Here is a 26,304-nt window from a genome sequence, read left to right as displayed (position 1 = left end):
TGGGAAGTTCCGGTTTATATTTTTAAATTCTCTTGTGATAGAACACCATTTGGTATGAAAGATAAATGCAACATACTAAATGGAAATAAGCAAGCTTAAGTGATAGGTGGACCCAGCATCAAACACTGTTTAAGCTACCATATTGCCAGGACCGTGCAGTTCAAGAACTGACTGTAACATTTCTTCTCATCCCTCAGTGAAAGGATATTGAGCAAACCACATTTTCTCAACTCGCTGAACCAGGAGGGAGACCTTGGACCTTGTATTGTGCTAAATTAACCATTACAGAAAAGCATTTTTAGAAATTATATTTAAAAATAAAGATGTGATATTTTAGAGTGGAAAAGCTGCTTCAGTTTTGGGCTACTGACTCATTAACTAACATAATGGGTGGAACTTCAGACCTTTGTTGCTGTGGCTGTATTTGTCCTGCAGCACAGTGCTGTCCAGATAGACACTGATGTGTGGCACCAAGGGGAAGGAGACCCCCTGTATTCTCGAACCCCGGGTGCAGTACTGATCTGACTCGGTGACACAGGAGAGTCCAATGGTCCAGCAACATGGTGCTGCCCATGAGGACCAGCTTAGCATGGAGATGGAGGGCAAGGACCGGTCTGCCAGCAGAGTGCATCCGGAGCAGTCCAGTGTGATGGCAGTGTTGCAATCCCCTTGAAATCTCTGGTGGACTGAGGAGTCCCTTCTGCACTCGGCTCTTTAGCAATTGAGATTGATGCTGATGCGATTTCCCACTGATATGACACAAGATTGGAAAGTCCGACAGGACACTGAGTGGACTGCTGTTTTAATGAGCATTCTTGAGATGCAAATTAATGTAAATGGAATTCGCACCGTCTGCCAACCAGACAACTAACCCACCATTAACCTGCCATTGGGAGAATTGCAAAGTAATTTTATGCCAGCGGGTTTCTGACTTTGGCTGCCGTCAGGTTCGCCGCGCCTGCCTGCCACCAAACCTGCCGTGGGTGGTTAGGGAGAATCCTGCCCAATATTTTTCCAGAGTAATAGGAGAGAATAAAATTACAGGAATTGATTTCTGCTTCAGGAAAGTGACCTTTTACATGAACACATTGGCGGAATTCTTCCATGGGCCTGCCAGGTAGTTCGGTGGCAGTCCGGGTTGGCAGATGATGTGGAAGGGAGAAGATTTGGCAAGAGGCGTGAACTTCCCATGGTACCTTCTGCTGGTGCCCGCCATGGCCAGATAGAATTTGAAAAGTAGGGAATTTATGCTAAACTTGTATTGAATCATGATTAGACCACACTTGCAGTTCTGTATGTAATTCTTGTCATAAAAAAGGATATAGATGCAGTGGGAGGTGCAAAATAACATTTTACAAGGATGCTATCAGAAATGGATGAAGATCCTGTGTATCTTTTCTGTTGAAAAGGTTGAGCGATTATCAGATAGTTTAAAATTATAAAAGATTTTGAAAGACTAGATACAGAGATTTTATACTTGTGGGAAAGAGCAACACTAGAGACCATCAGTATAAAATACTCCCAAGAAATCAAATAGGGAATTCTTTACCCAGACAGTGATGAGAATATGGAACTTGATAGCAGTTGAGGTGAACTTAAGGGAGGCTAGATAAGCATATGAGAGAAAAGGAAATGGAATGTTATTCTGATCAAGTTAGTTGGGGAAAGACGGGAGGAGAATTGAATGAAGTTTGGGATTTTCTGGCCTTCCAGCAGCATGTTTTCCCGTCGTGGGGGTGGCTTGCCATTGGCCGCTGGAGGGATCTTCCAGTCTCACCGAAGTCTATGGCTTTTTGTGTGGCTCGCCTGTTCCACAGCGGGTGTTACCTTCAGTGGGACCAGAAGAACCTGCTGGTGGGAAGGGCCGGAAAATCCTTCCCGAAGTGTCAATGCCAATATGGATTCGTTGCTGGACTAAATGGCCTTTTTCTGTGCAGTACATTTCATGTAGTTTGAAGTAGTAGTTTGAATGTGGGAAGGTTTGAACAACTGTTCCCTCCATATTTTCAAATATTGCTTTGCACATTTTCAGTACCTGTGCTCCTATAATGTTTACATACATTGTTATAAAGAACGAAGAAAAGTACAGCACAGGAACAGGCCCTTCAGCCCTCCAAGCCTGTGCTGATCATGATGCCCTAACTAAACTTAAAAAATCCTTCTGCCCTTAGTCTGTATCCCTCGGTCTGTAACCCTCCCTATTCATGCACTCACTCAGATGCCTCTTAAATGTTGCTAATGTGCCTGCTTCCACAGGCACATTAGCCTGACAGTGCATTCCAGGCACCCATCACTCTCTGCATGAAAAACTTTCATCGCACATCTCCCTTAAACATTCCCCTTCTCACCTTGAACCTGTGCCCCCTTATAATTGACACTTCCACCCTATATAAGTTTCAACAGATCAATTTCTAAGAGTTTCCAATGTTGTGTGACCATCCTGTAAACCATCCATAATTGACTGTTTTCCATATGGATAAAATGTGCTTTCGGACAATTAAATGTCATGTATCATGAAGGTTTAATATCATCTCAATCACAGTCAATGAGGTACTGATACACAGAAACTACAATTTTGAAATATATCATTTTGAAATGCACCAAAATCAATTATATTTTGAATTAAATTGGTTGCTTTCAGTATAATAGTGACCACATTATGATTTTATAATTACAATTATTACATCAGCCTTGCACCCAAGATTTTAGTCTTTTTGACTTGTAGCATTCACACCAGACCTAATGGTAAGTTCACCCTATTATTAAAATCCACCTTGGAAAACAAAGCAAAACTTAAATCATCCTTATCCCGGAACTAAAATATATTATATAGTACTGAAAATCATGGTTACCAGATTTAAAATTTTTTGTAAAGTCTTTTTGTAAAGTTTTTTTGCATTCCATTTCAGGTTTTTGTGTTGCTTTCCAGCTTTCACTGTTTCTTGTCTGGAACAGATGGATATTCTGACGAAGATGCATCCGTATCTGATTTTTAGCACCATCAGTAATAGTATGTTAATATATACCCAGGCTCACTACGTCTCCTTTCGCAGTCTCCACCACCCTACCATATCAAGTCCACAAACAGTATTACCAGCACTCAATGTTTATACAGGAATATGAAAAAATGCAGAAAAGACAAAATGCTGCTTGTTAATCCTAAATATTTCTGAACAGTTTTAAATGTAGCATTAAGGATGAGATTCCCTCTACCATCTATCCATTAGGATTCAAATGATGTCAAAGGATTCTGATTTTAAATTCATTGCATATAGTAATATATTGATCAGTAATTTACAAATAGATTTATTTTAATTTCAGTATTAACTTGTATTATGAACAAAAGACAAAATATGGAATAGCAATCATAAATTTTAAGTTGAAGTTATTACTTAACAATTATCGATAAGAAGGAGGAAACTGTTCAAAGTATCCAAGGAAAAAGCTGTTGGAAAACTAAGATTAAACATTAGTGAAACACTATGATAAAAATCCTAACTATCTTGACTGGTGAACTTTAATAATTTTGGCAAACCATTTATCAGCAGACCTTGTTTATTTTTTTCAGGTTTTAATTGCGAATGATTTAACTTTAGAGAGTTTGAGATTATCCCAGAGATAATATTTTGTGCAGTTGCAATAATAGTGATAAAATCATGATGAAATTGGCAACTCTCAATGCAGTCTTTATCCATGGGTTTTAGGACAGTGTATTGTTGGCATCCTGCAATTTCAATGTATTCCTGTGCACATGTACATTGTGTTTTAATTGAGAGGCATATCTTAGCTTGACGGAATCTAATTGGTCCACTATCAAGTGTAGAATTTAATCCTCTTCTTAATATATTGATACTTCAATATATGATGTAGTAAGTGTAGTATTTTTTAACAGCTCTTATTTATAAAAAAAGGTGGTTTCTCCAGTCTCAGTAGCTGAATGGCCTTTTCCCATTCCACTTTTCCTTATATCCCAACAATGAGATTGGTTGATCTACTGAATGAAAGCATTGTTCCATTTCCAAACACTCATACTCCTTGATCAGCAAAAGTACACTGTTCAAAATGAGATAAAAGATTAGCTTTCCTCAAAGTGGAAAAGGCTAAAAGCTCTTGAAGGCTGTGAGTCTTTTCATTTCAAAAGAAAAAGTATTTTTCAGCACATATTCTTCTGAAATAATCTTTTTTCCAAATCAGTACAAAATAAATCACATGCAAAAATGCCTCTCTCCTTTATATCTTGCTCTCTTGTTATGTTCTGGTCTAGGACTTATGGACTTTATTGGACACCTATTGCGGTCTTCATTTGCATGAAATGCTTTATATGTATTCACTCATATCCTTTTTTGAAGTTTCCTGTCTGGCACTTTAGAGAATTATACATACAACTGCAAGGGAAGATTGTGTGCGAGGTCAAGGGATCATTTAATTAAGAAAGTTTCCTGTTTATCCATCAATTGGATTCGCATTTTAAATTTTAATCTTCTTTTATATGCTTGTGTGGTTTGCAATACAGTTCTTATCAGACATTGGATTGTTTTATAGTTTCCCTTAGCTTCATATATAAAGTGCTGCCTTAAAACTTGAGAGCTTATTTTCTGTTGAATATCAAATAGAATAAATCTCCAAAAATATTACATTATCTTATTACATAAAATTACATGTGCCAGTGACGATCCAGAGAAAAATGGAATAGAAAGCAGTATTGATCTTCTAACTGCCCAAGTCCATGTGAATCTGGAATTACAGCTTCATTAGAAATTTTATTCTGTTTTGAAGTTCTAAGTATTAAATCTAATATAATTCATTGTGCAGAATTACACTGTAGTATGTATAAAAATTCTCAGATTTGAGCAGTGCAGGCAAAAGTTCATTTCTGCACCAGTCTCTGCCCGAGACCCTTGATGCTGTCCTGTGCTTTGGAAGCAACAGAGTTGATAGCAGTTTGCGTTTGCTTTGATGCTTCTTCAGTAGCTATGGACATACATGAAAACAAAAATAGGTAAGTAGCATTCAATGTGTCTACATAGTCAACTGCAAGCCCATGTCCTCCTATGTAGGGTGGCACGTTGGAGCAGTGGTTAGCACTGCTGCCTCATAACACCAGGGACCCGGGTTCGATTCCGCCTTGGGTACCGGTACCTGTCTGTGTGGAGTTTGCACGTTCTCCCCATGTCTATGTGGGTTTCCTCCGGCTTCTCCCAAAGATGTGCAGTTTAGATGGATTAGCCATTGTAAATGCACAGGGTTATGGGGATAGGGTGGGTGGGATGGGGAGGGGGCCTGGTTAAGATGTTCTTCCAGAGAGTCAGTGCAGCCTCAATGGGCCGAATGGCCTCCTTCGGCACCGTATGGGTTCTATGGATTCCATATCAGCTTAAACCTTCACCAATAGTTATGTTAGGGCTTCCATGGATGGATCATATCCATGATAGCTGAGTGAGTAACTGTGCCCAGGAGTCTAATAAGTTCCCAGGTTTAATCCATGGTACATGCTAAATTAGCTGACCACAGCCAGGATGGCAGCAGCAGTGCCTCAGTTGGCTAAAAGGCTGTTGGATTACATAGGAGTAAATTGACCAGGTTACCCATTGCTGATAATGATCATTACTGATGGAAGTGCATGTGATATTGCAAACTTTATCCCGGTTTGGAAGTTGATAGATCATTTACAGTGATATTCATTTTATCAGCACGGTAGCACAGTGGTTAGCACTGCTGCTTCACAGCTCCAGGGACCTGGGTTCGATTCCTGGCTTGGGTCACTGTCTGTGTGGAGTTTGCACATTCTCCTCGTGTCTGTGTGGGTTTCCTCCCACAGTCCAAAGATGTGCGGGTTAGGTTGATTGGCTATGCTAAAAATTGCCCCTTAGTGTCCTGAGATGCATAGGTTAAAGGGATTAGTGGGTAAAATGTGTAGGGATATGGGAGTAGGGCCTGGGTGGGATTGTGGTTGGTGCAGACTCGATGGGCTGAATGGCCTCTTTCTGTACTGTAGGGTTTCTATGATCTTTGATTGTTTTATTTTCTTCTGTCAATAACTACATATGTTCGATGCAACTAATTGTCCAAAAGCTCCATACTAGGAACCAGCATGGATTCACAGAAAATCTAATGCCATCATTTGAACATGAAGATATACATGAGAAGGTAATATAAAAAGAAATTGTGTTAAAAAGTTAATGATTTAGGAGTTTATATTTATGTCACACTTACTTTTAGATGCTGGTTGGCCTGTTGCACTTGTACAGTGCTTTCTATTTTTATTTCAAAGAGCAACATGATTTAAGAATATTGCATCAAAAGTTTAGATGTACATCGTGATTCAAAATATAACAACTTCAATTCAACAATGTTCGCAGAATTTAAATGACAGGTTGAATTTAGGAGCACATCTCTCCCCCATTAAAATTCTAACTCTATAGTTTCATATTCATATAATTAAAATATGTTCATATCTCTGAATTAGAAGCTAAAAATAGGATTTTTTAATGGCAACTGAATTCTTATGGCTAACAGAGAAAACAGAAAATTAAATGCCAAATCATTTTTAGCAAAACATTCATTCGTAAGTTCCAATAAACTAAGTAATTCAATATGATACTAAAGCAAAATATGGTGAATGTTGGAATTCTGAAATACTCAACAGGTCAGGCAACATCTGTCATTGATCTGAATCTCTTCAAAGGTACTACCTGACGTGCTGAGTATTTCCAGCATTTTCTGTTTTAATTCTGCAACAAACTGGCTTTAGCATTAAAATATTCATGTGCTATATATTACAATAGAAAATAATGTTTCACAACTTCTCTGGCGAAAGCCACACATTTTATAATTTTTACTGTGTTTCTGACCAATTTTCTGTCATTTATTTAGTTCCTTTCAAGAAGCAGAATGTTTTATAAAGAACATTTTAACCGGCGTCACTGCTTTCCAATGGTTGTGGAAGATTGAGTTGTGAAAGCAGTGGAGAGCTCAGTTTACTGAGATACCTGTTTTAGTAGTTTCCTTGGATGATTCAGCCACTTGTTGAACTGCCTCTTGAGCTGCCTGCACTAAAAGGTGAGGAAAAAGTTTAACTTTAAAAAGAAGTAACGTGATTATACTCTTCTGAGCATCCATGTGAACCCCCCCTCCATGTTGTTTGTCAAGTTACTAACCTGTTGTGTCTGCCATTCCCTTTGCAGCCGTCTGCGTTGTGTTTTTCAGCTCTTCAAATGATTTTTTCATCGATGCCATATTATTCTGCTCTCCCCTGCTCTATTGCAGTAAATGAACCCGCGGCAGCTACACACGGGGAACGTGTTCTGGTACAAGGGGTTTAATAGTTTTGCTGTGAATGCCCTGAGGCGGAAATTTGACAAGGCTACACAAACCATGATTAGTAGTAGAGTTCTCTTTGAAAAGGATGAGATTAATGGGGTGTTCAGCAAAGGCAGCTTAGCGTGTGTTTTGTTTATCACCAATTGCAAACGAATGCATTTTTAAATGGAGTTGCTGATTTTGCATTTTACTCTGGCGTTTGAGCTCATGCTCGGTAAATCGTTGCCAATGGAAGTGGCATAATCTGAATCCTAAATGGCTCTGTCTGAAAATGACAGCTGCTGCAATTGCTGGATCTGGTTGAACTGTTCACACTAGCTCAGGAACAGTGAGTACCATATGGGTTGGGCTAGTTGCGAATTGTACTAATTGCTAAACCTATTCGAAAAAAGCAAGACAGTCTGTGGAGTCCTCTCCTTACAGAGGATTTTGCATCTTTTCTCAGAGCTGGTCATTGATATCTCTGTGTAATATTGGAAATTAGATGTTGATGTAGACTTTTATTCTAGGATGCTTTATACAATTGGGTGTTTTTTTGAGCAAAAGATTGTTCACTTTCCAATCCTTTTTTTCATGTGTTGACTTGCATGGTGGCACAGTGGTTAGCATTGCTGCCTCAAAGTGCCAGGGACCTGGGTTCGATTCCCAGTTTGTGTCACTGTCTGTGTGGAGTTTGCACGTTCTCACTGTGTCTGCCTGGGTTTCTTCCAGGCGCTTTGGTTTCCTTCCACAGTCAAAAGTTGTGCCGGTTAGGAGCATCAGCCATGCTAAATTCTCCCGCAGTGTACCCGAACAGGCGCTGGAGTGTGGCGACTCGGGGATTTTCACAGTAACTTCATTGCAGTGTGAATCTAAGCCTATTTGTGACTAATAAATAAACTTTAATTTTTGTCGCTGTCCACTGGTGCTCAGATTTTCCGATCAGGCCACCTGCTGTGTGTGATCGCTTTCTAACTGGATTGCTAGCTGAGTATCCCACCACAGAGAAAGGAGCTGCCCTGCCACCTACTGCTGACCTTTCAAACTGATGTGGCACGTCCAAAACCTGGCTCTCTTGTTTGAAAACGAGCTCAGTTTCATATCTGATTTGTTACCAAATCTTTAAGCTCTGCAATATTGTTTAACTCCCGCCACTATGACATAAAGCTGGGCGTGAGGGTGAGCTGTGAGGAGGATGCAGAGATGTTTCAGTGTGATTTGGACAAGCTGAATGTGTGGGCAAATGTATGGCAGACGCAGTATGATGGGGCTAAATGTGAGGTCATGCACTTTGGTAGCAAAAACAAGAAGACAGATTATTACCTGAACGGCTATAAAGTAAGGGAGGGGAACCTGCAACGAGACTTGGGTATCCTCGCACACCAGTCGCTGAAGGTAAACCTGCAGCTGCAACAGGCAATAAGGATAGCAAATCGTATGTTGGCTTTCATATTGAGATGATTCAAGTACGGGAGTAGGGATGTCTTTCTGCAATTATACAGGGCCTTGGTGAGGCCACACCTGGAATAGCGTGTGCAGTTTTGGTCTTCTTATCTGAGGAAGGATGTTCTTGCTCAAGAGGGAATGCAGCGAAGGTTTACCAGACTGATTCCTGGGATGACGGGACTGATGTATAAGAAGAGATTGAATCGATTCGGATTGTATTTGCTGAGCTCAGAAGATTAAGGGGGGATCTGATAGAAACCTATAAAAATCAACAAGACTAGAGAGGGTAGATACAGGAAGGATTTTCCTGTTCGGGGAGGGGGGGGGGGTGTCCAGAACCAGGGGTCGTAGTCTAAGGATATGGGGTAAACCTTTAAGGACTGAGATGAGAAATTTCTTCACTGAGAGTGGTAAGCTTGTGGAATTCGCTATCACAGAAATCCTTTCAAGAAGGAGTTAGAAATAGCTCTTCGGTTGAAGGGGATGAAAGGATATGGGGTGAATGGTGGATTAGGCTATTGAGTTGGATGATCAGCATAATAAATGGTGGAGCAGGCTTGAAGGACTGAATGGCCTACTCCTGCTTCTATTTTCTATGTTTCTATTTTACTCTGTTGATAACCCTCATGGCTGTGTCTACATCATGTAAGGGACAAAGACCTCACACTGCGTATCTTTTATAAATTTTGCATAGAGAAGCTCATTGCTATTTTTAAAACTTTAAAACTGAACAAAAACATATAAAATGGTGGAACCTTTGTCTATCTGTGACCCCAAAACAAAAGGAGGTATGTGGCAGTTTTGGGAAAACCTATGCCTTGTTATATCTGAGGAGCCTGTGGATTGCACACCCGACATTCAAAGCGAGCTTTACAAAGGCCACCTGCGTTTAATAACCCAGGCTTGCCAACAGGAGATGTATTGTCTGTAAAGGCCCTGCCAACTTCCTTTCAATTCCTAATGGCTGAGATATTTAACCGTCTTTGGAATCCTTTATCGCATCCTTTATCATAGAATCATAAAATCTACAGTGCAGAAGGAGGCCATTTGGCCCATCGAGCTGCACCGACAACAATCCACACGGGTCTTATCCCTGTAACCCCACACATTTACCCTCCAAGTCCCCTTGGCACGTAGGGCCCTGTTTTACCATTTTGATTCTAAGTGTTGGGCGGACTTGAAACTGGGAGTGTTTCAGATCTGACTTTTAGACCCGTTCTCAGGCGCCCCCATATGTACTCTGCCTGAAAAAATATCAACGATCCTGAATCTCATTGCAGGAGCCTGTGGGCAGGGCTTACTGCATCCGAAATCCTGCAGCTCCGATCGGTGCCTCCAACTGCGCATGCACAGGAAAAAAAGGACAGAATGCTGCTCCCCTGCCACATCCCTCCCGGGCCGGATAATGCCTCCCCCCGGCCCCCACAGACATTGTCCCACCCCCACAACATTACTGACCCCCTTATTCCCCCACACCCCACCATCCAGACCGATCACGCCCCTCCCATCCCTTCCCCCCACCGATCTCAGGCAGAGTTATCCCCCTCCCCCTTCCCCCCCCCGCCCCCCCCCCCCCCCACTGATCTCAGGCAGAGTGGCAGTGGACCCCTCTTCCCCTCCACTGATCTTGGGCAGAGTGGCAGTGGATCCTTCTTCCCCGCCACTGATCTTGGGCAGAGTAAGAAGTTTAACAACACCAGGTTAAAGTCCAACAGGTTTATTTGGTAGCAAAAGCCACACAAGCTTTCGAGGCTCTGAGCCCCTTCTTCAGGTGAGTGGGAATTCTGTTCACAAACAGAACTTATAAAGACACAGACTCAATTTACATGAATAATGGTTGGAATGCGAATACTTACAACTAATCCAGTCTTTAAGAAACAAAACAATGGGAGTGGAGAGAGCATCAAGACAGGCTAAAAAGATGTGTATTGTCTCCAGACAAGACAGCCAGTGAAACTCTGCAGGTCCACGCAACTGTGGGAGTTACAAATAGTGTGACATAAACCCAATATCCCGGTTGAGGCCGTCCTTGTGTGTGCGGAACTTGGCTATCAGTTTCTGCTCAGCGACTCTGCGCTGTCGTGTGTCGCGAAGGCCGCCTTGGAGAACGCTTACCCGAATATCAGAGGCCGAATGCCCGTGACCGCTAAGTGCTCCCCAACAGGAAGAGAACAGTCTTGCCTGGTGATTGTCGAGCGGTGTTCATTCATCCGTTGTCGCAGCGTCTGCATAGTTTCCCCAATGTACCATGCCTCAGGACATCCTTTCTTGCAGCGTATCAGGTAGACAACGTTGGCCGAGTTGCAAGAGTATGTACCGTGTACCTGGTGGATGGTGTTCTCACGTGAGATGATGGCATCTGTGTCGATGATCCGGCACGTCTTGCAGAGGTTGCTGTGGCAGGGTTGTGTGGTGTTTTGGTCACTGTTCTCCTGAAGGCTGGGTAGTTTGCTGCGGACAATGGTCTGTTTGAGGTTGTGCGGTTGTTTGAAGGCAAGAAGTGGGGGTGTGGGGATGGCCTTGGCGAGATGTTCGTCTTCATCAATGACATGTTGAAGGCTCCGGAGGAGATGCCGTAGCTTCTCCGCTCCGGGGAAGTACTGGACAACGAAGGGTGTGAGGTGAATAGCGCAATCTGCACCTGCCTCCGCGCCGTTTCCCCCTTTACCCAGGCCCGAAAATGACCGTGATCGAGACTGCGCCCAAAATGGGTGCAATGGCCGTCTTGATGCTCTCTCCACTCCCATTGTTTTGTTTCTTAAAGACTGGATTAGTTGTAAGTATTCGCATTCCAACCATTATTCATGTAAATTGAGTCTGTGTCTTTATAAGTTCTGTTTGTGAACAGAATTCCCACTCACCTGAAGAAGGGGCTCAGAGCCTCGAAAGCTTGTGTGGCTTTTGCTACCAAATAAACCTGTTGGACTTTAACCTGGTGTTGTTAAACTTCTTACTGTGTTTACCCCAGTCCAACGCCGGCATCTCCACATCTTGGGCAGAGTGGCAGTGAGCCCCTCTTTCCCTCTACTGATCTCCGGCAGAGTGGCAACGGACTCCCCTTCGGCCCCGACTGATCTCAGGCAGAGTGGCAGCGGACCCCCTCCCCCACCCCGATCTCAAGCAGAGAGGCATCGAACACGAGGCACCAACCTCTTCACTAGCTGGACCGCCCGTCTCGGACTTTTATGGTGTTGGTAAAAGGGGAAGGTTGGGAGTGCAGCCCATTAAGTCAATTTAAGTGCATGCAAATGCATTTAAATGGCCATTGCACCCATTTTGGGCGCAGTCTCGATCACGGTCATTTTCGGGCCTGGGTAAAGGGGGAAACGGCGCGGAGGCAGGTGCAGATTGCGCTATTCACCTCACGCCCAACTTTACCAAAAGTGGGCCCGAAAATGGGCACAACGCGATGGTAAAATCGGACCCTAAGGGGCAACCAATCTAACCCACACATCTTTGGAGCGTGGGAGGAAACCGGAACACCCGGAGGAAACCCACACAGACATGGGAGAACATGCAAACTCCGCACAGACAATGACCCGAGGCCAGAATTGAACCTGGGTCCCTGGCACTGTGAGCCAGCAGTGCTGACCACTGTGCCACCGTGGAGAGATAGGAGTCATGTGACATGGGCCTCTGGCTTGCAGAACAAGTATTATTGCCAAGTATGGGGGGAATTTCCTCTCCCATTTTTAGGAGATGGGCTAAGCGGTGGGTGTGGAAAATCCTGCGGGAATCCCAAAACGCGTTTTACGCCGGTGGGGTTTCCCATTGTGATTGTCCCCACCCCCTGCCAATGACGTAATGGTTACATCGGGATCTTTATTTGAATATATTTAAATACCATTATCAGGCCTTTACACCTGATAACCTCCCCCACCCCACCACCCCATTAAATTGTCCGTTCATGTCAGCGTGAGGGCAAACCGACGTGAATCACAACAGTCCCCATGATGTCCACCTGGCGAGCAGAACCCATTGGAGGTGCAAAGGTGAATACAGTCCCCAGGGGGAGAAGGTCATGCCTTGGCAGTGCCAGGGTGGTGTTCTGTGGGAGGGGTGTTGCGTGGTGTTCCATGAGGAGTTTTCTGGGAGGAGGGGTTCTGTGGGAGCGTTCTGGGAAGTATGGGGGGGGGGGGGGGGGGGCGCTTCCATGAAGAGGTTGGGGGGGTGTTTCTATTTTAATTTTTAAAAATTACCCTTGAAAAATCTTTCAAAAAACTAAGTTGCTGGCAGAGGGGGTGCAATCGCAGTCCTCCCCTCCCCCATCAGTATGATGTTGTGGGGTTTGGCCCCTAATTTTATTTTAATTAAAGATCCTAAAAATACGACAGAGCAAGCTGTCCTTGGAGCCGGCGACTTCCACATCATTTTTCACACCCACTGCGACGCTGCAAAAATATCAGAAAATTCCACCCCCAACCTCTACACAGGGAGGACACAGTGTCCTGGAGATATCTTCATAGGCAGGGACAACACTTCACCTCTGCTATTGTGTGTGTGTAGTTTTTGGATTGATACAAAATGTGGAGCTGCAGCAGTTTTTGCATTCCTGGCATAAACAGGGGAAAGCGATTTAGAAACTTGTAGCTGTTGTGGTGCTGTCCTGTCATGTTATGATGGGGGTTTGATGGGTTGGTCACACTACTCTGATGTTGCAGGGCGTACAATTTAGTCATGCAGTCATCCTCATCAAATCCACTGGACTGAATGATATTTGGCCTGTCGATAACCAAATATAATTGTTTGCTTTTCCTCCTTCTTCTGTTTAATGATACTCATGCAAACAAGTGTGAGGTTGGTATCATAAGAACATAAGAAATAGGAGCAGGAGTAGGCCATCTAGCCCCTCAAGCCTGCTCCGCCATTCAATAAGATCATGGCTGATCTGATAGTGGGTTCAGTTCCACTTACCCGCCCGCTCCCCATAACCCTTAATTCCCTTAATGGTTAAAAATCTATCCATCTGTGACTTAAACACATTTAATGAGGTACCTCCACTGCTTCATTGGGCAGAGAATTCCAAAGATTCACTACCCTCTGGGAGAAGAAGTTCCTCCTCAACTCTGTTCTAAATTGACTCCCCCGTATTTTGAGGCTATGCCCCCTAGTTCTTGTTTCCATTGTAAGTGGAAATAACCTCGCTGCTTCGACCCTGTCTAGCCCCTTCATTATCTTATATGTCTCTATAAGCTCTCCCCTCAACCTTCTAAACTCCAATGAGTACAGACCCAGTCTACTCAATCTCTTCTCATAAGCTAACCACCTCATCTCCGGGATCAACCTGGTGAACCTTCTCTGTACCCCCTCCAAAGCTAATATATCCTTTCTTAAATAAGGGGACCAAAATTGTACACAGTAATCTAGGTGCGGCCTCACCAGTACCCTGTACAGTTGCAGCATGACCTCCCTGCTTTTATACTCCATCCCTCTCATCACACTCAGGGCCTAATTTTACCATTTTGAGTCTAAGTGCCGAATCTGGGCGTCAAATAGATCTAAGCCTGGAATCCTGTTTCCAGCGCGCTCATACGCGTTTTGCCGGCTCCGGTCCAATTTGCGCTGTGGGCGGGGCTTAGCGCTGCTGGACCGATCGGAGCTCTGAACTGCGCATGCGCAGTTAAAAAAAAAATCCGAACCAGCGCGCCCGGGCGGGAAAGAAAAAAGCAGAGAGAGCAGCTCTCTGACCCAGATCATCTGGGGGGGGGGGGGGCGCGGTGGGAGGAGGGTGGGAGGAGGAGAGGGGGTGGGACCCAGATCACCCTCTGGGGAAGGGGGGAGTGGGAGGAGGAGAGGAGGTGTGACGGGTCCATCTGGCTCACCAAGTCAGTTACAATACTGCGTTCAACATCTACTGAACCATCTTGGGTAAAAGGATAATGGCATTAGGGTTCTGCATGTAAGCCTTGCTTATGCTAAAAATTATATCTTTGGTGTCGGCAGCCATTTCTGATGTTACAGTACTGATAACACGAGGAAGATCGACCAGTACCATTCATGATCCTTTGTATCCAAGATGGTTCAGTAGATGCTGAACGCAGTATTGTAACTGACTTGGTGAGCCAGATGGACCCACAAGGCAGAAGGACCATCTTTGTGTTGACCAAAGTGAATCTAACTGAGGAACATACAGCTTATCCTGCTAACGGAAGGATGGTGGAGGGAGACGAGCGATCGAGGTAGGTTGGGGGTGTGCTCTGCCGAGGGGGGCCTGCCTCCCAGGGGGGTTCGATCCCGGTGGAGGGGGGGGGGGGGGGGGTGGTCTGCTGGGGGGGCCTGCCGCCCAGGGGGGTCTGATCCGGTGGAGGGGGGGGGTCTGCTGGGGGGGCCTGCCTTCCAGGGGGGTCTGATCTGAGGGGGGAGAAGGGGGGATCTGCCGGGGTGGTTAGCGGGGGGGTCCACGAAGGATGGTCGAGGAGGATGGTGACTTCACAAGGGCAGAGAGGGCTTCGGAGGTTCCCCTGCAGAATAGAAATCAGCTTCAGACTTTTATTCTGCAGGTCGTTAAAAGCGCGGATTCGGAACGGGCCAGAAGACGGTAAAGTGGGATTTGGCGGTAGAGTTGGGCGCGCGGTTCATTAAGTCGATTTAAATGCATGCTAATGCATTTAAATCGTCAGGTTGCCCGATTCGGCCGCAGGCCGGACCCACGCCCGAATCGGGTGTCAGTAAAGCCGCGATCTGCTCGGAATCGGGTGCAGATCGCAGTATAGGCCCGACGCCCAACTTTACTGCGATTTATAGTTTTGGTAAAGTTTTGGTAAAATCGGGCCCTCAGTCTTTCTTGATTGACGCATGGTGGCACAGTGGTTAGCACTACTGCCAGGGATCTGGGTTCAATTCCTGGCTTGGGTCATTATCTGTGTGGAATTTGTCATGTTATGTTATGCACATTCTCTCCGTGATGCATGGGTTTCCTCTGGATGCTCCAGTTTCCTCCCACAGTCCAAAAAGGTGCAGGTTAGGTGGATTGGCCATGCTACATTTTCCTTCAGTGTACCCGAACAGGCATCGGAGTGTGGCAACTAAGGGATTTTCACATTAACTTCATTGCAGTGTGAATGTAAGCCTACCTGTGACTAATGAATAAACTTTAACTTTTGATCTCAGAGTTGAAGATATCACACAGTTTGATTTACGACTGTAAAAGCCTAATCAGTGAGATTTTAAAGTTAAACAAATTAACCTTTAACTGATTAAAGAACTAATTTGTGTCACAATGTTTGACTTATTGACACTAATATTCAACAACAAAAAAGGGAATTAATTAGTACCAGCATTTAGTCTTAACTGTTATTAAGAAACATGGGGGCGTGGGGGAGATTATCAGTCAGCGTTCACCATGGGTGAGAATAGGGACACCGGCGGAAATCCCACGAGTCTGCGGGAATGAGAATCTCGGCAGCGAGATCTCAGTCTCAGATTTTCCCCGTCTCTCGCTGGTGATGCAACAACGTTCCTGCCCAACCACGGTTAAATATATTAAAATATATTTACAGGGCTTCCCCGTCATATGTTTCCCCCAGATAAGGCATTCCCCCCTTTCCGATGTGACGTTGGCAAGGTTTACAACAGCCATTGCAAAATGGGAAGCTTTTGAGGGGAACCCACCGGGGGTGCAAAGGTGAGTATAACTCTCGATGGGGAGAGGGACATGCCTGGGCAGTGCCCTGGCATCATGGCACTGCCAACCTATTACTGCCAAACTGGCAATGCCACTCTGGGGGGTGGGGGGACTGAAAATCCCACCTCTGCTGTCCAGATCACTTGTATTACAGGGTACCAACTTTCAAGAATGGTTTATATTTGTAATGACAGTGAGTGGCAGAAGTTTACACTAGAACTGTGATTGCTGCGGTGTTGTACTGCCAGAACCAAATATAGTATATCTTCACTTCCTCACATCATCATTTAACTATTTTTATAGCTATAACCCATTTTCGCAACCTAATAATAAGCATATAGTCATCAGTCAATTTTAAAATGACAGGTTTTAAAATTATTTTATTTGTGTGATGCAGTTCTCTTTCCAACTTTTTGTGATTAATTCTTTGAAAATAAGCATTTTCGCTCGACTTGGCATGAAGATTTTCCCAGGGTTTTCTGCTAAACCTGTAAAATGCTCTGAACATGGTTTTCTTTGCCCATTTATAACCCATAATAGATTTTGTATTTCTTTCACAGCACTTAATTTTTTTCAAAATTCTGTCGAGTAACAGTTGGAATTAGCAAGAAGATGTAACAGATTTTTAGGTACCTTGGGAATAAATAGTAACTGTTGTTGACTAAGCACAAATGTGTCAGTACTGTCACTAATTAATATTAACTCAGAAACATACTGGGCTAGCGTTTTTTGTTGTGCCATTAAGTGAGACATTCCTGTCTAATTCTCCAGAAAAATGGAAGTCTGATCTCCACTGGAAGCATTTGCTGAGTTCTGTAAATCCTGAAAATAATCCTTAAAACATTAAAAAATAAACTGTGTTGTAACACATTCTTTATATCAGTTATGATTGTAATGGCTCCCAACAAAAATAAAATTTATAAATTCTCTTTTGGGCACATGCTAGAGTCTTCCATTAAACATTTGTCCAACTCACAGGTTTATAAATAAGGGGTGCAATATTCAGATCTGCAACACCAAAGAAGTAAAATGTCCATCTGAGGTTGAGAGCTGTGTTGCCAACTGTTTCCAGCATGGTCTTCGCAGCAGAGCATGTTGAGAAACCTGCTCACCTGATATTGTAGTGCAAGGTAATATGACGAGGAAGCTTTCAATCACAATGGTGATTTATTGAACCAAAGTTATTATACACAGAGAAGCTTAGTACAGATACATGTTTAGTCCCACCGACTCCTAGGCTCACACTGATGGTTCCAGCTGCTGGGACCCATGGCCAAACACCCAAAGGTTGAGGTTTGCATGTCCATTCCAATAGGCCCTGGGAGCATCATGTGACCCCCCCCCCCCCCCCCCGCCAAATGATTGCCCCTTAAAAGGGCCATGCTATCACATTCCTCCCCCCTTAAATTCCCTGTAATAACTTGAGGGAGACTCATTGTGACTTCAAGTCAAAAAGGGATTTTTATCAATAATATAAATATGTATACACAAGCAACAGTCAGACAGTTCTCAAAATATGGCTACACTCTCCCCCTCCCCCGGCTCCAACTGAGGATCCTCCCCTGCCCCGGGTACGCACCCTTGCTCCCAATTGGCTCGGCTTCCTGCACTGGCTCTCCATAGGGTCCGGCCCAATCTTGTGGCCCTCAAGGATCGTCTCCTTAAAGAGGCCGTGCTAACATATTCCCTTACAATCATACAAAATACAAACTCTTGTATGCAACTATGTACAGTCAAAGCAGAATCTCCAGAAAGTTTATAAAGTCAATTTATCTGGGGACTTTTGGACTCTTGGGGAGTGTCGCAACTCCGCGACCAGGTTCTTCAAGCTGGAGGTATCAGAATCTATGAAAGGGCTAGGTGGATTGACAGATTCTGACATTGAGCCTAGGTTGGTGCCCTCTTCCTCTGCTTCCGCTGACAAACAAGATGCTCCTTAGGAAGCACTAGGTTCTGCCAGCGCCGACTTAGTTGTTGCCACACTGGACTCCATTACTGGGTCCAGATGACAGGCAGTGTGAGCTGCAGCTTCCCACCTTCTGATGTGATCTACATACTTCTGCACTTCACGGTTCTGCAGGTCGATGATATAAGATACTGGGCCAGTCCTTGAAATTATCTTCCCAAGTACTAAAGCTGCTTATTGCTACACTTTTCAACACAGGCCATGTGTCATGTTTTTTAATTGGCTGCTGTATACTAATTATCTCTATCTCCTTTAATAGGTAACTCTGCCAAGCACCCAAGGCCCTCAACCAGCCAGGCTACAATCCAGTAAATTAGGTGGCAGCACCAAACATGCATGCTGCCTATCTTCATCTGAATGGGCATGGGCAGGTCGCAAATCATGACCTCTATACTAAAAAGCAGTATTTTTAGCCCAGTCTCTTCCATGTAGGAATACAAAGTAATTCAAACTGAAAGATTTAGATGAAGTATACAAATAATTGAACAGCAAGAAGTACATTGGAATATATGCAAGTAATTGTAATATTATTGGTATAATACTAACTTATGTTAATGAATGATGTGATGCTGATTACTGCATAACAGTAAATAATTTTCTTCTGGAAGCCATGGCTATACAGTCTATTAAATGCTAAAATGCTGAGTCAAAAGCCTGATGGCTACCATATCGTATAAAGGAAAACAGTTTCCTTTATCGACACCTGTCCTGCCAACCGAGAAGGTAAGTTACCAAGAGCAAGAGTGATTTATAATTAATGTTCAAATATGCCAAATATTTGAGGTGGAAGTAGGAAAATGAAACAGATGTTTAATAGTCAGTCTTTTAAGGTCAATCCCATTGAAGCCTCCTACTTCAAGGGGGTAGAATTTCAGCATGGGTGCTCCGATCTTCCTCTGTTTACTTGTTCTCCGTTTGATTGAACATTCTGCCAATCTCCCACTGAAGTTACAGTGGGGGATTGGGAGCTGCACCACAGAAATAATGCCAAAGATGTTTGCAAGTCTGAATATTCACACAAAAAACACTACTGTTTACGTATTGTAGTGAGTGACTCATGACTATGAAACAAAGACCCTTTGCTGCTGTTACATTTTATGTTCTGTAGCAGTCAACAATAACCCTGGTAAAATTCACAGCTTGGTTCATGTTAATGATATCAGGAAAGTCTGGGATGAGATCATCCATCTTCCTCTTATACATGGACGCTTCTGTTGTGGCACTTAATTAATGAAGGTTGTTTGTTTTTACCAGAATCTTATTACAGATGGAGAGTTATTACTTTCACTAATTAAATAAACATTTTGTACCAACAAATTATCATTAGTTTCGAGTTTGATTTGTGGGATCTGTTAATTCTCACTGTTATTAAGAAGAATGTGGTAATCGTTATACAATTCATCCAACTTAGAAGTGTAAAATATAAAGTGATTTGACATGTAGTTGATAAGCGACTTCCTTTTGTTTCTTTGTAAAAGTCTAGAAAATTGCACAAACGAATACTTTGTGGTTCTAGCACTTTATTTACAGGTAATTGTTCTTCTCAGCATAAAGACCTGTTCAATTGGCTTAAATTGGGAGTCACTTGGACATTTTTATGCTACAATTCAGGATATTAAACATTTTACTCCATTCTGATTTGATGGTTACAACAAACAACATTGAAGTAACACAAATGTATAAAAAGTCAGTCAATATGAAACACCAAGTCACATACAAGCAATGTACAGCTAGACAGCTATCTAATTGAAAGTTCAAACTTGACGTTTGCAATAACGTTGGTCCTTTTTTTCAAAACACAAAAATCACACATAGAAACAGTTTGAAAACAATGCCATCTCTACAAAGTCAAGGTCTCGTTTCAGTGGGAGGGATTCAGTGAATTGAGCCATGGCAGATAAAATTGTATAACACCAGTATGGCTAACAACGGGTTCTTTTACACAGTATAACAAAATAACAAAAGTTAAGGAATTATTGGATCAATAGAAGACGGTTACAGCAATCATTTTATACGAATCTCTTTTTATATCTTGTTGGTCACATTGTGCTTCATGCCTCTGGTTCATATTCCTGATACTCCCCCTAAGATGGAAAGAAATAAAAATTATCAGTTGTTTCTGAAATTTTATGAACAATTGGTTAGCATTTTTTTTCCACACAAGCACAAAATACAATTCAGCACTTTCAGAGTTCTCTCTTTTTAACATACACTGTGTTGATGTGCCTACATTGGTTTAGTTCATGTCTTCCAGTGGGTGATGCTATCTCAAAAGTTGACACTGCCACTATTAATTGTGTAGATTCATTAAGCAGCAAACTGACATTTCCCGGGGTCAATACTCCAAGCCAATTGGATGTGGATATATACTATGCACTGAGAAGCCCTTGATAGAAAAATAATTGAAAAATAAACAATAACTGTGACCTGAAAATTAAGCAGCACAAACCAAGTATAGTAAACTGAATTGATTACAAGACAGAGTACAGGAATGAGATAGAGAATCTGGTGAACTGGTGCGGCAACAATAGTCTCTCCCTCAATGTCAACAAAAGGAAGGAGATTGTCATCGACTTCAAGGAGCGTAAAAGAGAACATGCCCCTGTCTACATCAATGGGGACGAAGTAGAAAGGGTCGAGAGCTTCAAGTTTTTAGATGTCCAGATCACCAACAACCTGTACTGGTCCTCCCATGCCGACACTATAATTAAGAAAGCCCACCAACGCCTCTACTTTCTCAGAAGACTAAGGAAATTTGGCATGTCAGCTATGACTCTCACCAACTTTTACAGATGTACCATAGAAAGCATTCTTTCTGGTTGCATCACAGCTTGGTTTGGCTTCTGCTCTGCCCAAGACCGCAAGGAATTACAAAAGGTTGTAAATGTAGCCCAATCCATTACGCAAATCAGCCTCCCATCCATTGATTCTGTCTACACTTCCCGCTGCCTCGGCAAAGCAGCCAGCATAATTAAGGACCCCACACACCCTGGACATTCTCTCTTCCACCTTCTTCCGTTGGGAAGAAGATACAAAAGTCTGAGGTCATGTACCAACCAACTCAAGAACAGCTTCTTCCCTGCTGCCATCAGACTTTTGAATGGACTTACCTTGCATTAAGTTGATCTTTCTCTACACCCTAGCTATGACTGTAACACTACATTCTGCACTCTCTCATTTCCTTCTCTATGAACGGTATGCTTTGTATAGCACACAAGAAACAATGCTCTTCACTGTATGCTAATACATGTGACAATAAAAATCAAATCAAATTAATTTTACTGATGTTGGATATATTTTTAGATCACTAACTTAAAAAATATCTTTCTCAAAATAATTAATTCAATTTTACAATGATTTAAAAATGGCACTGAGTGGCACAGTTGTTGGGAAAATCTCACTGTGTAGATTTAGTTTTTGCTCTCAAGGCTATTAGGATGAAAGTCTCTATTTGTTGAGTGAAGGTCCTTTATTAAATATCTGGACTGTCAATATCACTTGAAGTCGGCACAAGTTCAAAGCCTAAGATTCTTCACAGTTCTGCACAAATGGTGGAGATGAGCTTGCAGGCCACAAATGTAGCTGGTGCAAGAAATGGAAGCAAGGTATTTGTTCTCTGGTGAATTTGTATTTGAGGAACATAGTAGGGGTATAATGGAGTATTCTTCTCTTCACACTAACCCATGCTTTAATTTTACCTTAAAACCAAGTTTCAACTACGTAGAATGCCTACAGTGTACAAGGTGGCCGCCTGGCCCATCGAGTCTGTACTGACTCTCCAAAAGAGAATCCCAATCCAGCCCTCCCCTCCACCCAGCAGTTCAGCCCCAAGGTCATAGATGCAGTGCTGCAAAATGTTCAATTAACTCACCAGAGTGGTCAAGGTGAGTGAATGCAGGTCCAGATGCCATATCCCACCAACTGAAGTTTTAGCTACTGAACACTGCTAATTTCACCATCTTCTTATCTCTCACCACCAACTAATAATCTCTCTCAACCATGACTAAATCCTCACTTTAATAGCTTAACCTCACCCTCACAGCCACAAGGATCAGGGCAGCAGGAGCATGGGAACACCGCCACCTGCAAGTTTCTCTCCAAGTCGCACACCATCTGGATTTGAATCCATATTGTTGTAACTTTCAAGTCATTGGGTCAAAATCCTGGAACTCCCTCCTTAACAAAACTGTAGGTGCATCTACACCACATCGACTGCAACAGTTCAAGAAGACAGCTAACTGCCTTCTCAAGGGCAGTTAGCGATGGGCAACAAATGCTGGCCCAGCCAACAATGTCCACGTCCCATAAAAGAATTTAAAAAATATTAGTTTTGCTGCAGACCTTACACCCATATCTCACACACTGCACACATTTTCAGCTGTAACAGACACAACTCACAAATGGATTATACTATGATCACTGACACACTTCCCTCTCTCCTGCCGGATAGGACAGTGTGCAAATGCAGATAGCACCATCTACTGTTTAGGTGATAGGCAGGGCTACATGTAATTCCCCTAATAGAGGAGATGGTGGTCACCATCATTAGAATGTCCATGACTGAGGCCACAACCAGCAGCAGGTCTGAAGCCTTTGAGGATGACAAAATGCTTATATGTAATCTTCCTTCTCACATCCAATCTCACCCCACAATCTCTTCTGATTTACAAGCTGCATGTTATATATGCTTGCACCCCCAACTCTCAGACAAACATACCCTTGTGTCTTCCAATACCCATAAACTGCAGCTTGGCCAAGCAGTGGTGAAGGAGTAAGAAGTGGAAGAGAAAGAAAGGCTTATTATGAAAAGAGACTCTCACTCAATTTCACACTTGCAAGCACCAGTTCACATACTTGCATTATGCATAGTTTAGAGAGTATCTGAGGGGGCAGAGTCACTACAATGAAGGCTAGCACAGCTTGTCAGAGGGTGAGGCTACTGCTGCAGAGGATTCTGAAGAGAACTTTGCTGGGGCAGTATAAAGAAAAATGCAGGTGGATTTGCACATCGATGCTTGATGCATTGGCAGGCCTGCCAGTAAGCCTGTGGTCACTGGGAGCCCAGCATCAAACATGAACAAAGCTTTGTGTAGACCTTGGAGCCCATTCCTTTTAGTATGGAAGCGGTGTTCAACTCTATTATCACATTTGTGGACCCAAGCAGACTTCAATGTCTAATGGTCATTATTTCAGCTTCTATTGCACCACAAGCAGAAGCCATGTAAGATATGAGTGTTACAGCCAGAACTCAGACTGGAATCATACAAGTTCACTCCTGAAAGTGCAGCTCGTTGCCACACAACCTCAGATTGCTGTCATCATGGTTGCAATACCAATGTTCAAAGGGGCTTGCAGTGAATCACAGCAGCCTCACAATCTGTCCTCCAACACATTGCTAGGAACCCTGATGTGCTGCCTTGGGAGAATGGCAGTGGCTTTCTCAGGATGACAGCAGTGATCCTGCCATCATTGCCAGTGCGCTTGCTGTTCCTGTCAGTTAGCCAATCCTTGTTTAAAGTTTATTTATTATTAGTGTCACAAGTAGGCTTACATTAACACTGTAATGAAGTTACTATAAAACCCCCGAGTCACCACACTTCGGTGCCTGTTCAGGTACACTGAGGGAGAATTTAGCATGGACAATGCGCACGTCTTTCAGACTGTGGGAGGAAACTGGAGCACCCAGAGGAAACCCATGTAGACATGGGGAGAACATGCGGACTCCGCACAGACAGTGACCCAAGCTGGAAGTGAACATGGGTCCCTGGCGCTGTGAGGTAGCAGTGCTAACCCCTGTGCCACTGTGCCACCGTGCTGTCCACTGTGCCACCATGCCGCCCACTGCTGCCCGTGCTGGCAGCTGAGCTGCTCGTGCTGCCCATGCTGAGCTAATGTAGTCCAAAGCCATGTCTCTATGTTCATTCTCCGAGGCCATATGCTCCCCTGGCACTGGCACTGAAAGTCAATAGTTATGTTGCTGCCACAGGGGCAGCACTGCTTAGAAACATGAGGCACATGGAAACATAGAAGACAGTCATTAGGGAATTTACAGCGGTAATTATGTGATTTTTGTATGGAACGTTGAATGGTGTGATTTATAAAGTTAGTTTGGAAAGTTTGTTCAGTGGTGCCTTTTATTTCAGCATTGTGGTCAAGATGACACTGCGATGATCAGTAACGCAGTTAAGGTGAAAGTATGAGCTTGTTAATAATAAGGAATTGACAATACATTTGCTTGCATTGCAGTTGGATAAGCCAATGATATATCATCATAGACAGTCCTGCTGGAAATGGCAAAGGGTGGGATTTTCCATCCCTTCCCACCAGCGGCATCTTCCTGTCCCACTGAAGGTGACCCACTGTGGGTGAGTTCCCTGGTGGGATGGGCGAGTCATGCGGAACTGGAAGATGCCGCTGACAGCAAATGGCGAGGCGCCTCCGTCGCTGGAAACCATGCCGTGAGGGGCCTGGAAAATCTCACCCAAAGTATCGGGTGCATTCTCCCATTGCCCTGCTCTTCATCTTTGTTCTGCTCCTTGACTTCCGTCTCTATCCCTCTATTTTCTTTTCCTCATTAGCTGCTCACTATATACCTGGTAGCAAGGGCTGTATCCTCATGATGACGAGGGTGTGCAGGATGTAGCAGACCACTGTGACTTATGAAGGGAGCTCTGGGGAGCACTGCTGGGTTCCTCCAAAGTGGCCTTGGCAATGAAAGAGCTGTTTAAACACCCCAATGGTTAACCTGATAACATTTTGTGTGGCATTATGGTTTTCATTGCATGCATGGTGCCCATATGTGCCTGGATTATGCACTGAAGTCATGGGTCAGGTGGTCAGCAGAGAGACTTTGCCGCCAGTTAACCAGCCTCTGGTTTGCCTTGGTGGTCCAAATGCTGACAGTACAACAGATTAATGCACAATAAATGCTTCATGATTGCTGCCAGGATACTGCACATTGACCTGAATGATGTGTTGAGTATTGTCACACAGCAGCTGGATATTGAGGGGACGGAACACCTTCTGGTTGTATACATTTCAAAATTTACAAGCAGCACCTACAAAGTGACATGGATACAGTTAGAGGCTCCCTCCATCTTGGGAAACCTATAGTTCTTGGGAAATTGTGTGCTCACTCAGCCTCCTTCACTCTGGCAAGAGAGAATGAAATGTGTCCAGCTAGTGTAAGTCATAGAATCATAGACTCCCTACAGTGCAGAAGGATGCCATTTGGTCCATTAAGTCCGCACCGACTCTCTGACATAGCATCTTCCCCAGGCCCTATCCCCGAAATCTCATGTATTTACCTCGCAAATCCCCCTAATCTAGACATCTTGAGACATTAAGGGGCAATTTATCACGGCCAATCCACCTAACCTACACATCTTTGGACTGTGGGAGGAAACCAAAGCACCCGGAGGAAACCCAAACAGACACAGGGAGAATGTGCAAACTTCACACAGACAGTCACCCAAAGCTGGAATTGAACCCGGGTCTCTGGCATTGTGAGGCAGCAGTGCTAACCACTGTGTCACCGTGCTGCCTTGTTTAATGCTGTCCTGCTTAAAGTTGTTTTGCTTTCATGTCAGTATCTTAATGGGACCTAATCTCATTCAGCATCGTGAGATTAATTTGCCCAAGTGCCCCTCTGGCATTGCCAAGCTGCAGAGAGAAGATTCTCTAAAGGACTTGGGTTTTGGGTGGGCTCAGGCTGGGGGGAAAGGGTAACCTCAGGACTCTCCCCCGGGATGGGGCTCTCGTGGCTAGCCACCTCTTAGCATGGTGATCTCAAACAGCATTCAGTTCAAAATCTCCTCTCTTGTCTGTATAATGTGAAACCTTGGAAGTGGCCTGGTCGCTTTAATATCCCTGGACATCTGGAAGCTTTCAACATCATAGCAGCACTCCGTTCTGCAGAAGGGATTGCCCTTTCACTGTCTCAGAAGCCCCAGGAATGAGAAGACCCCTT

At 43.7% G+C, this 26,304-nt stretch overlaps 2 protein-coding genes across 2 annotated transcripts in view; both read right to left on the bottom strand.

The window, feature by feature from the left end:
- Window positions 1-4,867: 4,867 nt before the first annotated feature.
- On the bottom strand, window positions 4,868-7,236 carry adirf (adipogenesis regulatory factor). Its single transcript, XM_078231469.1, has 3 exons — window positions 7,158-7,236; window positions 6,990-7,052; window positions 4,868-4,971 (listed from the first exon to the last, which is right to left on the bottom strand). The coding sequence occupies exons 1-3, from the start codon at window positions 7,234-7,236 to the stop codon at window positions 4,868-4,870; spliced, it is 246 nt and encodes an 81-aa protein (XP_078087595.1).
- Window positions 7,237-19,841: 12,605 nt separating this feature from the next.
- The window catches only part of sncb (synuclein, beta), a 90,408-nt gene continuing 83,945 nt past the window's right edge, over window positions 19,842-26,304 (bottom strand). The window contains exon 6 of the mRNA XM_078231608.1: window positions 19,842-20,419. Within this exon, the coding sequence (XP_078087734.1) occupies window positions 20,387-20,419 (33 nt within the window). The 3' untranslated portion in view covers window positions 19,842-20,386. The remainder of the gene's footprint in view (window positions 20,420-26,304) is intronic.

Source organism: Mustelus asterias, chromosome 16, assembly GCF_964213995.1.
Source record: "Mustelus asterias chromosome 16, sMusAst1.hap1.1, whole genome shotgun sequence".
Lineage (NCBI taxonomy): Eukaryota > Metazoa > Chordata > Chondrichthyes > Carcharhiniformes > Triakidae > Mustelus > Mustelus asterias.
This window is presented reverse-complemented; position numbering and strand designations above follow the sequence as displayed.

Coding starts and splice junctions, on each gene's coding strand:
- adirf (XM_078231469.1), bottom strand. CDS start 7,236: ATGGCATCGATGAAAAAATCATTTGAAGAGCTGAAAAACACAACGCAG. Junction 7,053..7,157: donor GGGAATGGCAGACACAACAG/GTTAGTAACTTG, acceptor CTCACCTTTTAG/TGCAGGCAGCTCAAGAGGCA. Junction 4,972..6,989: donor CAAGGAAACTACTAAAACAG/GTATCTCAGTAA, acceptor GTATGTCCATAG/CTACTGAAGAAGCATCAAAG.